The 12,379-nt window shown below is 50.2% G+C and overlaps 1 protein-coding gene across 1 annotated transcript in view; it reads left to right on the top strand.

Moving 5' to 3' along the window:
- Positions 1 to 12,379, top strand: part of LOC108920255 (alkyldihydroxyacetonephosphate synthase, peroxisomal-like) — a 37,758-nt gene that overhangs the window by 14,791 nt on the left and 10,588 nt on the right. Inside the window, exons 11-15 of the mRNA XM_029247154.1 lie at positions 6,490 to 6,617; positions 6,840 to 6,891; positions 10,382 to 10,458; positions 10,572 to 10,684; positions 12,205 to 12,274. Of these exons, the coding sequence (XP_029102987.1) occupies positions 6,490 to 6,617; positions 6,840 to 6,891; positions 10,382 to 10,458; positions 10,572 to 10,684; positions 12,205 to 12,274 (440 nt within the window). The remainder of the gene's footprint in view (positions 1 to 6,489; positions 6,618 to 6,839; positions 6,892 to 10,381; positions 10,459 to 10,571; positions 10,685 to 12,204; positions 12,275 to 12,379) is intronic.

The following is a 12,379-nucleotide window of genomic DNA, read 5'->3' as shown; positions in this document are numbered from 1 at the left end:
CCACGTGCACACGGGCAGCAGTGTGTCCCTTATGACCAGCGTGTCACACATGTCCTCTGATCTCATCTGATCTCACCTGTCCCCAGGTAAAGAGGCTCTAAGCTCTACCATGTTTGTATCACCAGTGTTGTGTTAACAAAGTCTAGTTCTCACTCTCTCACACACACACACACACACACACACACACACACACACACACACACACGCAGTGTAGCAGTGACTCCAGGGAACACAGTGCAGTGGTGTGTCAGAGAAAGCGGACTGCTGCATATGTTACATTGCATTTCCTTTAATTTGTTTAGCGCACAACTTTGAGTTATGATGTTTAGGTTTGTATATTTAGCTGCTTATCATCATTGTATATAAGCATTTATATAGCTCAGTGATTTTTACTGTAGTAAAGCATGCTTCGGACAGCGCCGGCAGCTGTAGCCATGTTCGTTACAATGTGAAAATGAACCGTGAACGAATTTGGACGTTTTCACTCAGTAGACATTTTAAATTAAACGCAACTTGAATGCGGGGAGAAATGACACGTTCTGTAAATAAAGTGTGTGTGTGTGTGTGTCAGTAAACGAGACAGTCGCTGAGAGACACGCTGACCGGTCGATAAGGAACATGGCTCCCTGTGGCAGCGTGTTGGGAGACGTTATCGTACAGCACGTGGAGAGGTCGTCGTTAGGTGTTGCGACCAAACGTCGGGGCTCGTGAATAACGTAATAACGTTAACAGGATGGCCGTCGTAAGTCGCACGTGTGATCAATTGTGGACCCCCCTTGGGTATTTAGAGAAACGGGTGGGGCTCATGACTTTGGCTCTCTTGGCCCCTTGGCTCCGGTGGGAGAGTATCGGTGTTCTCCCAGGGTCCCGCTCGGCTTACCGAGGGTCTGCTTGAGCCCCGGCAGGTGCGGATCCTTCCCTCTCCCAATGTGGCTGCGCCAGGTCCTGCACGCGTCACCCAAGACGGTGCGCAGAATAACAAATGGATGCCGGCCGCTTTTACTCCTAAAGCCATTTTCCCTCGCTCCAACTGCAGCGTGTCACGCCTTGTTTAACGCTGAACTTGCGCGTGAAGCGGGTCTCGCCATCCTGTTGAACCAAGCCTGGGGGCAGCGGGTGGAAGATTCCAGAAAAGCAGAGCGTGTTCGGCGGTGCGTCGCGGGCCACATTGAGGTCCAGTCAGCAGTGTGTGAAAGGCCCACGGTGTAAACGCTTGCAGGGACTCCACCGGCACTCAACTCCAGGTTAGGGGTGGCACGATGAGGACCGTGCTTGATGCTCCGCGTCTTAGTTAACGAGTAAAAATGTCTAGAAATGCGTTAGTTATTAATCCACTGAGCTGATGCTGTTCTCCAGAACTGCTCTCAATGATTTATCTATTGATACAGCTGAGCAATTAGAGCGGAGCAGGTCAGGGTGAGTATCATCATTGAGGACACGACAGCCGGAGGTGGGATTGCAGCCCAGGTCCTCTGAGCACAAGAGCACAAGGCGGCAGCTCTGACCGCTATGCCCCCTGCCGCTAAACTCTTTACGGGTACTACGTCCAGGGTCGAGCACCAGCTGAGGGAAAGTGAGATGGGCGCAAGCTCGACTAGTCTCCCGGCACGTGACGGCGGCGAGTTCGCTGCCAGGCCGGCGGAGGTCAGTGTGACTTGTGGCGCCGCGGTGTTTGGCAGCCCCCCTCCACCGTGCAGGACGGCAGCCGGTGACACGGACCTCAGTTCACTACAGACAGGACGGTCACGCGGCTGCCTGAGCAACACGAGGGACAGCGGCGGCGTTAAGGGTTCGCGTTAACTGGGGTTCGTTTCGGTCCGGCGAATAAGTTCTTTTGTCACGTAAGGAAACGAACACGAGGATGACTTGGTTGGACTTGTGACCTGCGCGGCTTTGAAATTGTTTTGCTCGTATTTCGTTCTTGGACTCTGACTCCTCGGTTTACACACATTTCAGACTGGAAGTTCATTTTTGATTTGTTCATAACTTCAAAGTCACTTTTACCGTTAAGTTACAATGACGGAAACTGCGATACAGACGTCTCTCCCGTTGTTCATCGTTTCTATAGAAACATCAGTCGAAGCTGTAAATGTAAATATTCTCAACAGTTAAATCCATCCGTCGATTATCAGTAATCGCTTGTCCAACGCGGGGTCGTATTGCTCCTGAGAACATTCTGGAAGTTCAGGGTACAAGGCTGCGACGCTGTGGACCGGAACCGACTGCGTTGCAGGATAGCCTTTTTGTTTTGTTATTTTTTATTAACTTCAAACTATGGTAAAAGTAATTTATTCTTTAATTCCAGTCGTTTTACACTACCTCCTAATCGGTTGCGATGCCGGAGCAGTTCCTTCCATAAACATGTATAATGTTTGTCAGCTTCTGGTCACTTTCAGATTTCTTTATCCACACGAAGGTTAACTATACAGATGGTCCCCGATTTACGATGCCTTGACTTATGATTTTTTTTTCGACTTTACGATGGTGGCGATAGACATTCAGTAGAAACCGTACTTCGAATTTTGATTTTCTCCCCCCCTCCGGGCAAGCGATACGCGGTGCGACACTCTCTTGCGATGCCGGGCAACGGCAGCGATCTGCATCTCCCAATCTGTCACGCGGAGGTGTGTATCAGGCGTATTAAATGCATTTTCGACTTACGATGGGTTTCGCGGAACGTAACCCCATTGTAAATCGGAGATCACCTGTACAAACATCACTCAGTTAATTTACAGGAGAGGTTTAGTACGTCTCAAAAATTGCCGTATTATTACAAGTATAGTATATTTTAAGACTTTTTATTACCTTTGAGCTGCGTTGAAATTAACAGTAATTCGTAATGTGCGTAACGTCCTATTCCTGACGGATTCATCCCATAAACACATGGGATATTCTCCATCGTATTATTTGTCACCAACACCCAGTAACGCCGTAAACAAGCTGCAAACGCAGTGAAAGACAGTTAAAATGGTCTCTCTCATTCTACTCGTGTGTGTTTTTCTTGCTGCCGTAACAGTGCGTGGCGTCCGTGCGGCCCGTAGGGGGTTTCTGCGCTTTCGTGGAGCGGGGGCTAACTGCAGCGACACTGGAACCTGGGCAAGTCAGTCATCTTCAGGTTTGCTGTCCTACTGTTACTGACTCGCTGACTGCCGCTACCTGCCATTGCCACGGAAGTGCACCTCGGGTAATTCCTGGGGTCATTTCAAGGGGCCCGTTTGTCTTTGAAGGAGGTTAAGCGTGTATCTTCTAAGGTCGTCCATGGACTGGCGATCAGCGGAACTTGGGGAACGTGGGCGGATCTTTTCGAACCCGCCTGCTGCCGGAGGCGTTGCGCTCGGCGCCTCGCTCCGGTTCGGCCGCGAGCGGAGTAAACGGCGCAAAAGCGAACGGCACGCGCTCGGCGCTGCGGATGGATGCGGAAGCCTCCGAACGCGGCGTGTTTTGTGCGGCACGGCTGCTCGTTAAAAACACACGCCGCGAGCAGATGCCCGGTTTATGCGCCGTCGTATGTCAAGCCACGGGACGCTTTTTCCTCCGTTTGAAAGTAAACGGGAAGCATTTGGGACGTTTGTTAATGCAAACTGCCGAATACTAAGCAGACCTGCAGCAGCCTTGGCCCCAGGGAAATAAATTATAACTGAGGGGGTGATATTTACATGCATTGCATTTATTGCAGACAATCTGTACTTTTTAATAAGATTTATTTGAAATGCATGGGGGAATTAGAAGGAGGGCTTACAAACAAATATTATGCTAAGCACATATTTGCAAAACGGACCCCCCCTTCCCACACCCGCCCGAGGGAGGGAGGAAAGAAAACAATGAAAGGGAGGCAGCGTTTAGACTGAAGTAACAGTCGAGCATTACTCGCAACTTATTTAACGGGTAGGACACAAGTTTTTCTGTGTGCGGCGTTTTGCCCGCACTTCATTCGCTGATACCTCAGCTCGTGTTAGGAAAAATTCTGGTGGAACGTCGCGTACAGATGTAGCGGGCCTCCTTGAATTCCTTTATTTAGCCGGCACTTTTCTCCGAAGCGACTTACAGCTTTAAGCTGCTTACAATTGCAGAACGCAACAAAATGTTTCAAAGTTCTTACTTACGTGAATTTTTGCGTCGATTACGCCTGGTTAAAGTTTACCGATTACAAAAATACCACTAGTTCTACCAGAGTATCGGTTTTACTTTGGTACTTTGCAGCCTGGGGAAGATTCTAGAAAGTACCAGAACATTCTAGAAAGCATCAGATCCTAAAAGGTACTGGAACATTTGATGCTTGGAACCCGGTGCCAAAATTTGCTAATTTCAAGAATGTGGAATATTTTTCCAAAAACTCATATACAGTACAAACTAATACCAAAAGTTTGTTTAATCTAACAACACTGAAAGGAAAATGCGAAAAAATTTACGGAATAAAATTTCCGTTACGTTGTGTTATTTATCCATTTATACAACTGGGTAATTTTCCTGGAGCAATTTGAGGCACTTACCTTGCTCAAGGGTACTATAGCTGGAGGTGGGATTCGAACCTGCGACCTTTGGGTCCAAAAATAGCAGCTCCGACCACTATGTTCCCATCTGCCCCAGCGTCGTGTGCAGAGCTATTGGTAAAATTGATGATTTACTGTATTGTAATTTTGAGCCAACAACAGTAGGTCAGCAGAGGTCATGTCAATGTAGAGATCTCTCTAGCAACGATTTCTTTTAACGACCATGTATTCAGTGTGCCGGCGGCGAACCCATAGCCCAAATGGACGTTCTTCTCAACAGGGACATGCTTGCGCTGAGCAGTTCGCGAGATTCCCACCCTGCCGTATTCGGAACACGGGTGACGTCATCTGAATCCTTCTCGCAACCGAATGGTTTGCTTCAACGCCGAAAATGGGGATACCGTCAGCAGCACGCATCTCGTTTTGGTTCCGCTCTGCCAACAGCCGTCCGGTGTCGGCGGTGCCCTGGTGCAGCAGGGAGCGTATCTGACACTGGTGTAAATGCTGTAAAAAAAAAAAAGTGGTAACACCACTGTAAAAGTCATAACAATTATGCTTTTCATAATTTAACACCCTTTGGAATATTTTTCTGTTATCCCATAGTTCCATTTCTTTCATACCTTTGTTGAGAATAATTGGTGATTTGGGTGACAGAGATAATCTTCGAGAAGATTCGTCCCTCGCTGGTTCCAGAATCAATTATAAACTGTTAATTTAGTTCTTAAATACTACACAGAAAAATAATATGCTGAAAAGGGTGGGCTTCATAGTGGGGTCCATAAAGGTGAATTAAAGCAATATGTTGCTTATTTAATTCGTATTCTCTCATCATCGTTCTCCAGGCACTGTGCCTTACCATAGATTGTACTTTAAACGTCCAGGAATCCGATTTGAAGATCTATAATGGGCACTAAAGCAGACCTCTGTCTATGCCAGCCAGTGCAGTTCACACTCTTAAAGTTGTCTACAAGAGCAGGCTCTGTACTCCACTGTTCTGTCAACCACTTGTTTGTTTCATTTACCCTCTTTTTGCTATAATTGGCTGGTATCAGAGAGCAGCTTTGATTTAAATGCTTTTACGGTTGCGCTCCCTCTGTCCAGAGACAGCTGTGCAACCAGGCGCTCACATCTGCAACTTAACACCCGAATGCTGTGGACACCGTCAATTTTTTCAAGGGTCAAGGGTCAAGCTGAGGCCTTCCTTTTAGCTTTGAGTTCGTTTCTGGTGTTTGGCCTCTATTCATATGGGCCTGCTTTATTTCTTTGTCCCCTTTGTCTATAAATCTCCCGTGACCCTGGTCAGGCAATGCGAGACCCAGAAGACTGAAAAGCGGGTCCTGCAGGTCCGCAGCTGCTCTTGAGCCCCCCCGTGTGCTTAACTCTGTGTTCGGGTGTTATTCTTGCACCTGTCACGACTGAGTGATGGATAGATTTGGTTTAAAAAAAAATGTTTGAAACTCTAGTTTTCCAGCTGCGTGTGGGACTGAGCTGCCTGCAGTACTGGTTTGCCCTGTAGGAGGCGCTCGTGCAGCTCTGCTGGTTTGCCGTGGTTGCATGTTGTAACTCAGAGGTGAATCAGTTTGACTTGGAGTATTGGGGGCTTTAGCAGTGGGTTAAAGGAGGCTTTAAGTCTTTAGGACTGCGGTAAAGCACCCTTACTATGGACATTTTGTGCCCTTGAGTGACCTGACTTACATAATATTTGTCTGACACTTCTCCAAAGTAACTTACAGTGTTAAGCTACTTACAGTTATTTACCCATTTATGCAGTTGGGTAATTTTACTGGAGAAGTTACAGTAAGAACTGTGCTCAAGGGTACTATAACTGCAGGATGGATTCAAACTGGCAACCTTCAGATCCAAAGGCAAGAACTGTAATCGCTACTCTACTGATGCTTCATTCAGTACTCGGGCCCAGTGCTGTACCGTGTTTTGGGAACGGGGGCTCTTGCGGTGTTTTCAGACTTTGTCCTCACAGATGGACCCACTGTGTCTCCAGGAACCCTGGGCGTTGTCACTGAAGTAACCATAAAGATCCGGCCCATGCCGGAGTACCAGAAGTACGGCTCCGTGGTCTTCCCCAACTTCGAGCAGGGCGTCGCGTGCCTGAGGGAGGTCGCCAAACAGGTATGTTACGCTGGACACGACCACGTCTGGTCCTGGGCTCAAAGTAGGGTATTTGCACTATGGTACCGGTACTGGTATAGACACTAAGTGGCCGTATCAGAACTGCTGCTCTGCTATTAGTGACCCACAACCTCTCAAACTGTGTGTGTGTGTGTGTGTGTGTGTGTGTGTGTGTGTGTGTGTGTGTGTGTGTGATGTATCTGTTTGCTTTTCTCTTTGTAGAGATGTGCACCTGCATCCATCCGTCTCATGGACAATGCACAGTTTCAGTTTGGTAAGTCCGCTCCGTGTGTGTCTTGTTAATACAGAGGCTCTCTCAGCTTCTGCTCTGTGTGTGTTCTTAATGTTTGGATAGGGTGCGCTAAAAAAAGGAAACGGCAGAATAGTATTTGACTCAGGAGGCTCCTGAGTGTTTTAAGCCCTTAGTTAATGAATTCGGACACAGCTCTGCCTGGACACTGATCTCACACTTGGGTTTAGTCTTCTGCAGTAAACGGCACGGCACACGTTACCCGTCGCTGGGGTACGGAGCAGGGATGTGCGCCGTGGCTGCTCCCTCCGTACGGGCACTTACGGAACAGTTGATGTGTCCTGCCGTTTGTTTATCGACCTTTCCGTTATTTGGAGTGTGACGTGGCCGCTTACCCTGTGTCCTTTTCAGCTCAAACATATCGCAACGTGTTGTCCGATTCACTGGAAGCAGAGGAAAACGAAAGACGATGACGTGGGGCGAATAAAGTAATCAAAGCAGAAGCCCATGGGGAGGATGCGGCCACATGGGGGGCTCCAGCTTCGGGCAGCTGGGCGAGAGCCTGTCTTGTTGCTTCTCCTGAAATGCCCTTTTCCGTGTGGAGATTGTTTACTCGATCGCTGCGGAGCTGGCAGGTGAACTGGGGTGGTTCATGGAGAAGAGCTTTCCGGAGAGACGCCACCTGAGGGAGAACCCCAACCGGTGCTGCAGGTGCATCTCCACACAAGATGCACCGCTGGGGATGACATAGCTGTACCTGGGTGCCGACTGGGGTCCGATCCGCCCTGGGTGCGGCTGTCTGCCGAAAGACCCGAAACGCTCAGTTACCTCCGATGACATCGCTGATGATGCAACCTGGAGCTGCAGAGAATGTGATCCTTACAGCAGCCGTCTTATACCTGAAGGTCCCTCGGTCGACACAGTACAAGTTACCCGCTAGTGTACATCAATATAAGCTGACCGTGAATGCGGAGCCCACTTAGGGTTCACAGTGGACCATGTGGTGTCGTCACGGTGTAAAACTCTTCTGTACCTGTTGACAGTACTGTTGTCTGAGACGGACGTCTCGGTCTGAGGGTCTCCTTATCGGGCCCTTGTGCGATCTCCTTATGCTAGGGGCGTCGCCAATCGGGAGTCCATCTCTGTGGACCTTATCTGCACCCTTAACCGGCAGGGCCCCCTCTTTCCCGAGCGTCCCTCGTATTGGGAGGGAGGCAATGTCATCAGGAGAGCCCGTAGTGCTTGGGCTGTGTTCGCACCCGTTGTTTTGCCTCTATAGGAGAATAAGACAGCTCATTCATCTCAAATAGCGGGTGCCAGCGACACCGTAAAAGGGATCCTAAGTCCGTGGCAGGTTTACAAGTACATGAGGGATAGTATTTATTGTGGGCCTTATGTTCATAAAGTCAAAACTCTATAACGGTTTGATTGGTCTCTAAAGACTCATTCATCACGTGCGTGAACTGAAAGAGCCTAATGCGTTGGCGCCGTCCTTCGTCCCTTCTTCTGTGCCGCAGCCTTGTCGCCACGGTGTCATCCAGGCCAACGTCACGAGGATTTTGCCGGAGTATCGGCTTCGTGGCGCCAAAGTGTTGTTTCGGGACGCAAACGGGGGTCCGTGCAACCGCAAATCAAAGTCTCGATGCCGGATGATCGAAGCGGGTGGCTCGGTTGGTGGATGTGGTGCCTCGCAGCTCCTGGGCTGTGGCTTTGGATGTGGGTTCAAATCCAGCTCGGTCTGTGTGGAGTTTGCATGTTCTCTTGTGGGTTTCCTTCAGGTGCTCTGGTTTCCTACCATAGTCCAAAGACACGCAGTTCAGGTGGAATGGAGATGTTAGATTGCATGAGTGTGTGTGGCTGCCCTGCGATAGGCTGGCGTCCCATTCATGGCATACCACCCTTTTCCTTCTGCCTTGTGGCCAGTGGTTCGGGATAGGCTCTGGACCCCCGCGACCCTGATCGGGACCAGCGGTTATTGAAAATGAAGGGATGGGTGTTTATGCTGAGGTCCCCTATGATGAAGGGACAGCGTACGTGACAGCACGCCTTCACCTCAACTACCCGCTTCCTTTGCTTTCGACACAAGGTCAAAGTCTCCCGAACCAGAGAGCAGAGGAGTCGACTGAAGCCAAATGACGAATTTTACGATAGAATTTGTTGATTCTGAAACTGCGCTTATGTTATATCCCTGCAACAGACAATGTACCGTACTGGCCAGTATTAGGCAGCTTTGGAAAGCGCCTCTGTCACGGGGGACCTCATTAGGCCTCGTATCTGCCCCGACTGTCACGCTTTTGCGCTCCGTAATGAACGGGAGAGCTGAAGCGGCTCCGTGTTTTTAGAAGCGGTCGAAACGCTCAGTTCCTCACGTTGTTCGGGAGACGTCGTCAGTTTCCCCGCAGCTACATCACGGGTGCTGTCCGAAAGGGGGCGATGCGCGTTTGTTTCAGTGCGGTCGCGTAGTCCGTACGCAACCCCTCGCTTAGAGTGGCCGCCCATGTCAGTCGCCGGAGGACTCGTCTATTAATATATGTTTAATTTTTCTGCAGGACTGGGCCGGATGTCATGGTCCACCGAAGTCGTCATCCGGCTTTCCTGACATCCAGCTCCCATTTCTCTCTCTCACACACAGACACAGAGAAGCACGTGCACTGCCCCGTTAGCCTCCCTTTAGGGTCGAATCCTCTCCCTTTTACACGACAAACGCCGCAGGATCGACACAGTTAGTGTATTTTGTTCACACTTCTTGATTTTTAATGCGCCGAACGGTCGGCACGCTCCCGTACTTCTACAGTTCCGTCTCCGATTGCCGCTTTCCGCCTCCCTAAAATCTAGAAGTCGCCGTTCTGATAGTAAAAATAAAGAATTGCTATAACCATATAAAAAAAGCAGGGATATTTTAGCACAAGATTAATTTGCCCAAAGGGTGCAGAGGCCCTTTTAGTGTTTTTTTTTTTTTTTAAAAAAAAAAAAAATTAAAAAGTGAACTGAATGGAAATAATTAAGAAAGAAAACAAGCAAAGAGCCTTTAATAGATGCAGGGGAAGAAATGAAGTGTTAAACCTCCACGGAGTTGCTGATTACTTTTTCGCCGTGATTGATAACTTTCACATCTGGTCCAGCTCGTCATTTTCCCTTGTTCACAGGCGCTTTATTGTCCGATTAGGAATAAATCAAAACGCACCGGTGAGGAAGACGGATATCGGCGCGTCAGCCCAACTTCCCTCCGGAGCTCGGATAATTTATTGGTTCTGTCCCTGGCAGCCACTCGCCAGTAGTAAAGTTATTCAAATGCTGCAATTTATTTTCCTCCCATTGTTTAACGGCCAAATAAATCTGACACCGCGGCCCCGTCTGAGAACGCGCAGGAAACGGCCGAGAGGGAGGTAGCTCGCGCACGTGAGCTAAAACTGGTATTAATGAGCTCCTGCGATGGCAGCGCACTTGGCCCGTCGGCGCTGAGCTCCGACGCCTCCTCGACCCCGCGTCTCACCTTCGATCCTCTGCTTTCCAGGGCACGCGCTGAAGCCTCAAGTGTCTTCCATATTCACGTCCTTTCTGGATGGCCTCAAGAAGTTCTACATCACCAAGGTATGGCCGCGCTGGCGCCGTGCCCGGAGCAGCTCTCCCCAGGGGGCGCCGGCGTACCCCGTCAACGACTGCTCGATGACCCCCCCCCCCCCCTCTGTCGCCCTCTCCCGCAGTTCAAAGGGTTCGACCCGCACCATCTGTGTGTGGCCACGCTGCTTTTCGAGGGGGACCGTGAGAGGGTGCTGCAGCATGAGAAGCAGGTGTACGACATTGCTGCCAAGTTCGGGTGAGCCCCTCAACCCCCCCCCGGCCCCACGTCACCCGCTCACGCCATAGTCACCTCGCATTCTGAGGGGATGCCGCTGTTTGCGTCTCGGTAACTCTGATGCCACAGGCAGTCATCACCAGTGATGATTGACGGTGCGCGTGGCCCCTAGCTCCGCCTCCTCATAGCGCTTTGAGTGCCCTGCGTCGTTTGATTGGCCGGAGGCCGAGTGAGCGACAGCCTCACGACGCCCACGGCCGTGCGTTTGTGGGACTGGGGGGTGACGGCTGCGCCTAAACCGCAGCGTGATGGATCACCTGCGGCCGTCCCCTCGCGCGCGGCGCTTTGGCGCCCCCGGGGGGGGGGGCGTTGGTGAGTAATGGAGGGCTGGTTGTGCCTTGCCCGTTCCCATTGATTGTGAGGCTGATTGATGGGCAGTCTGCTGGGAAGAAGTTATCTGTTAAAGCCAAGGAGAGATCCAGTCGTGGCGCTGTCAGGGCGGGCGACCTGGCGTGAGGGAGATAGCGCCCCGTGTCCTTATTGGCACACGCGATCACGTCCGCGCGCTATCGGATCAATAAAAAAACATTTACAAGGGTGCGAACGTATGTTTGTCATTTTGTACAGAATCTCGGTGACCTTGCAGACAAATTGCTGGGCGACTGGGTGAACCTGCAGTCCGATATAGGGGGTGTGTGCGCGTGAGGCTGCGGCGGCGACGCGCCGTGTGCGAAACCGCGCCGGCGGTGAAGCCGCAGGGTTTCCGCGCCGACGGAGAACGCTGCCCTGCACCATTTCACATCAGCGGACACGCGCCGTGCTCCTTATTTCTCATTATTTTTCATTCACGTAGTTATATAGTTGTCTGGTTTCATTGTTTCCCCCCCCCCCCATTTTTCACCTTTTTTTGGTTTAATAATATTAATTTGTCAGGTTCAGTATAGGGCGTATTGTTTGTTTAAATTATCTTTTGGATATAATAATGTCTGCATATGTGCGTGTTGTAAATACATCGTTTATTTAGGCCTGTTAATGTAATGCTGATAGATTGAAGCAGTCAGTGCACAGTGCACTTACACACCATTTAGCTGGTAAATAAATTGAAGCCCCGTTGCGTTCGCTGTAAGGACTGAACCGCAAGGGAGACTCGGCTTTACTGCACTGTTGCAATTTTAATGTGCATCTTTTTAGATTTATTGTTCCCTATCAGGCTGATTGATTTGCGCATTTCTTCCCCCCCCCCCATCACGAACGATTTTTGTTTGACTGGGAATAAAAAAAAAAGGGCGAATCAATTAAGAGTTTCTCTAATGAATTTTTCCAGGTGTGATTAGTTGGTAAATGAAAACATGATCACTGTCCAGTGCCCGGGGGGCCTGCTCTGATGGATGGGCCTGCGACCTGTGTGTATGCTTGCTGGGGGGGGGTGTTTCTCCGCAGGGGTGGCCCCTAGGGAGGTGCTGGAGCAGTGGACAGCTCTCAAATTAAGGTAAAAGAAGGTAAAAGAACTGTTAAATATTAACCCCTCTGTGTGTTTCCAGGGGCCTGGCAGCAGGGGAGGACAATGGGCAGAGAGGATACATGCTGACCTTTGTCATCGCGTACCTCCGGGTGGGTTGCCCGCCCGCCCAGGGTGTCGCACGGAGCCCCTTTTTCTCGAGCTGGAGGGAGGAAGGGGGGCATGGGGGCATGGGACGGGCCTTTCATCTGGGAGAG

This window comes from Scleropages formosus, chromosome 21 (assembly GCF_900964775.1).
Source record: "Scleropages formosus chromosome 21, fSclFor1.1, whole genome shotgun sequence".
Lineage (NCBI taxonomy): Eukaryota > Metazoa > Chordata > Actinopteri > Osteoglossiformes > Osteoglossidae > Scleropages > Scleropages formosus.
The sequence above is the reverse complement of the archived record's forward strand: the minus strand, read 5'-3'. Positions and strand labels throughout refer to the sequence as shown.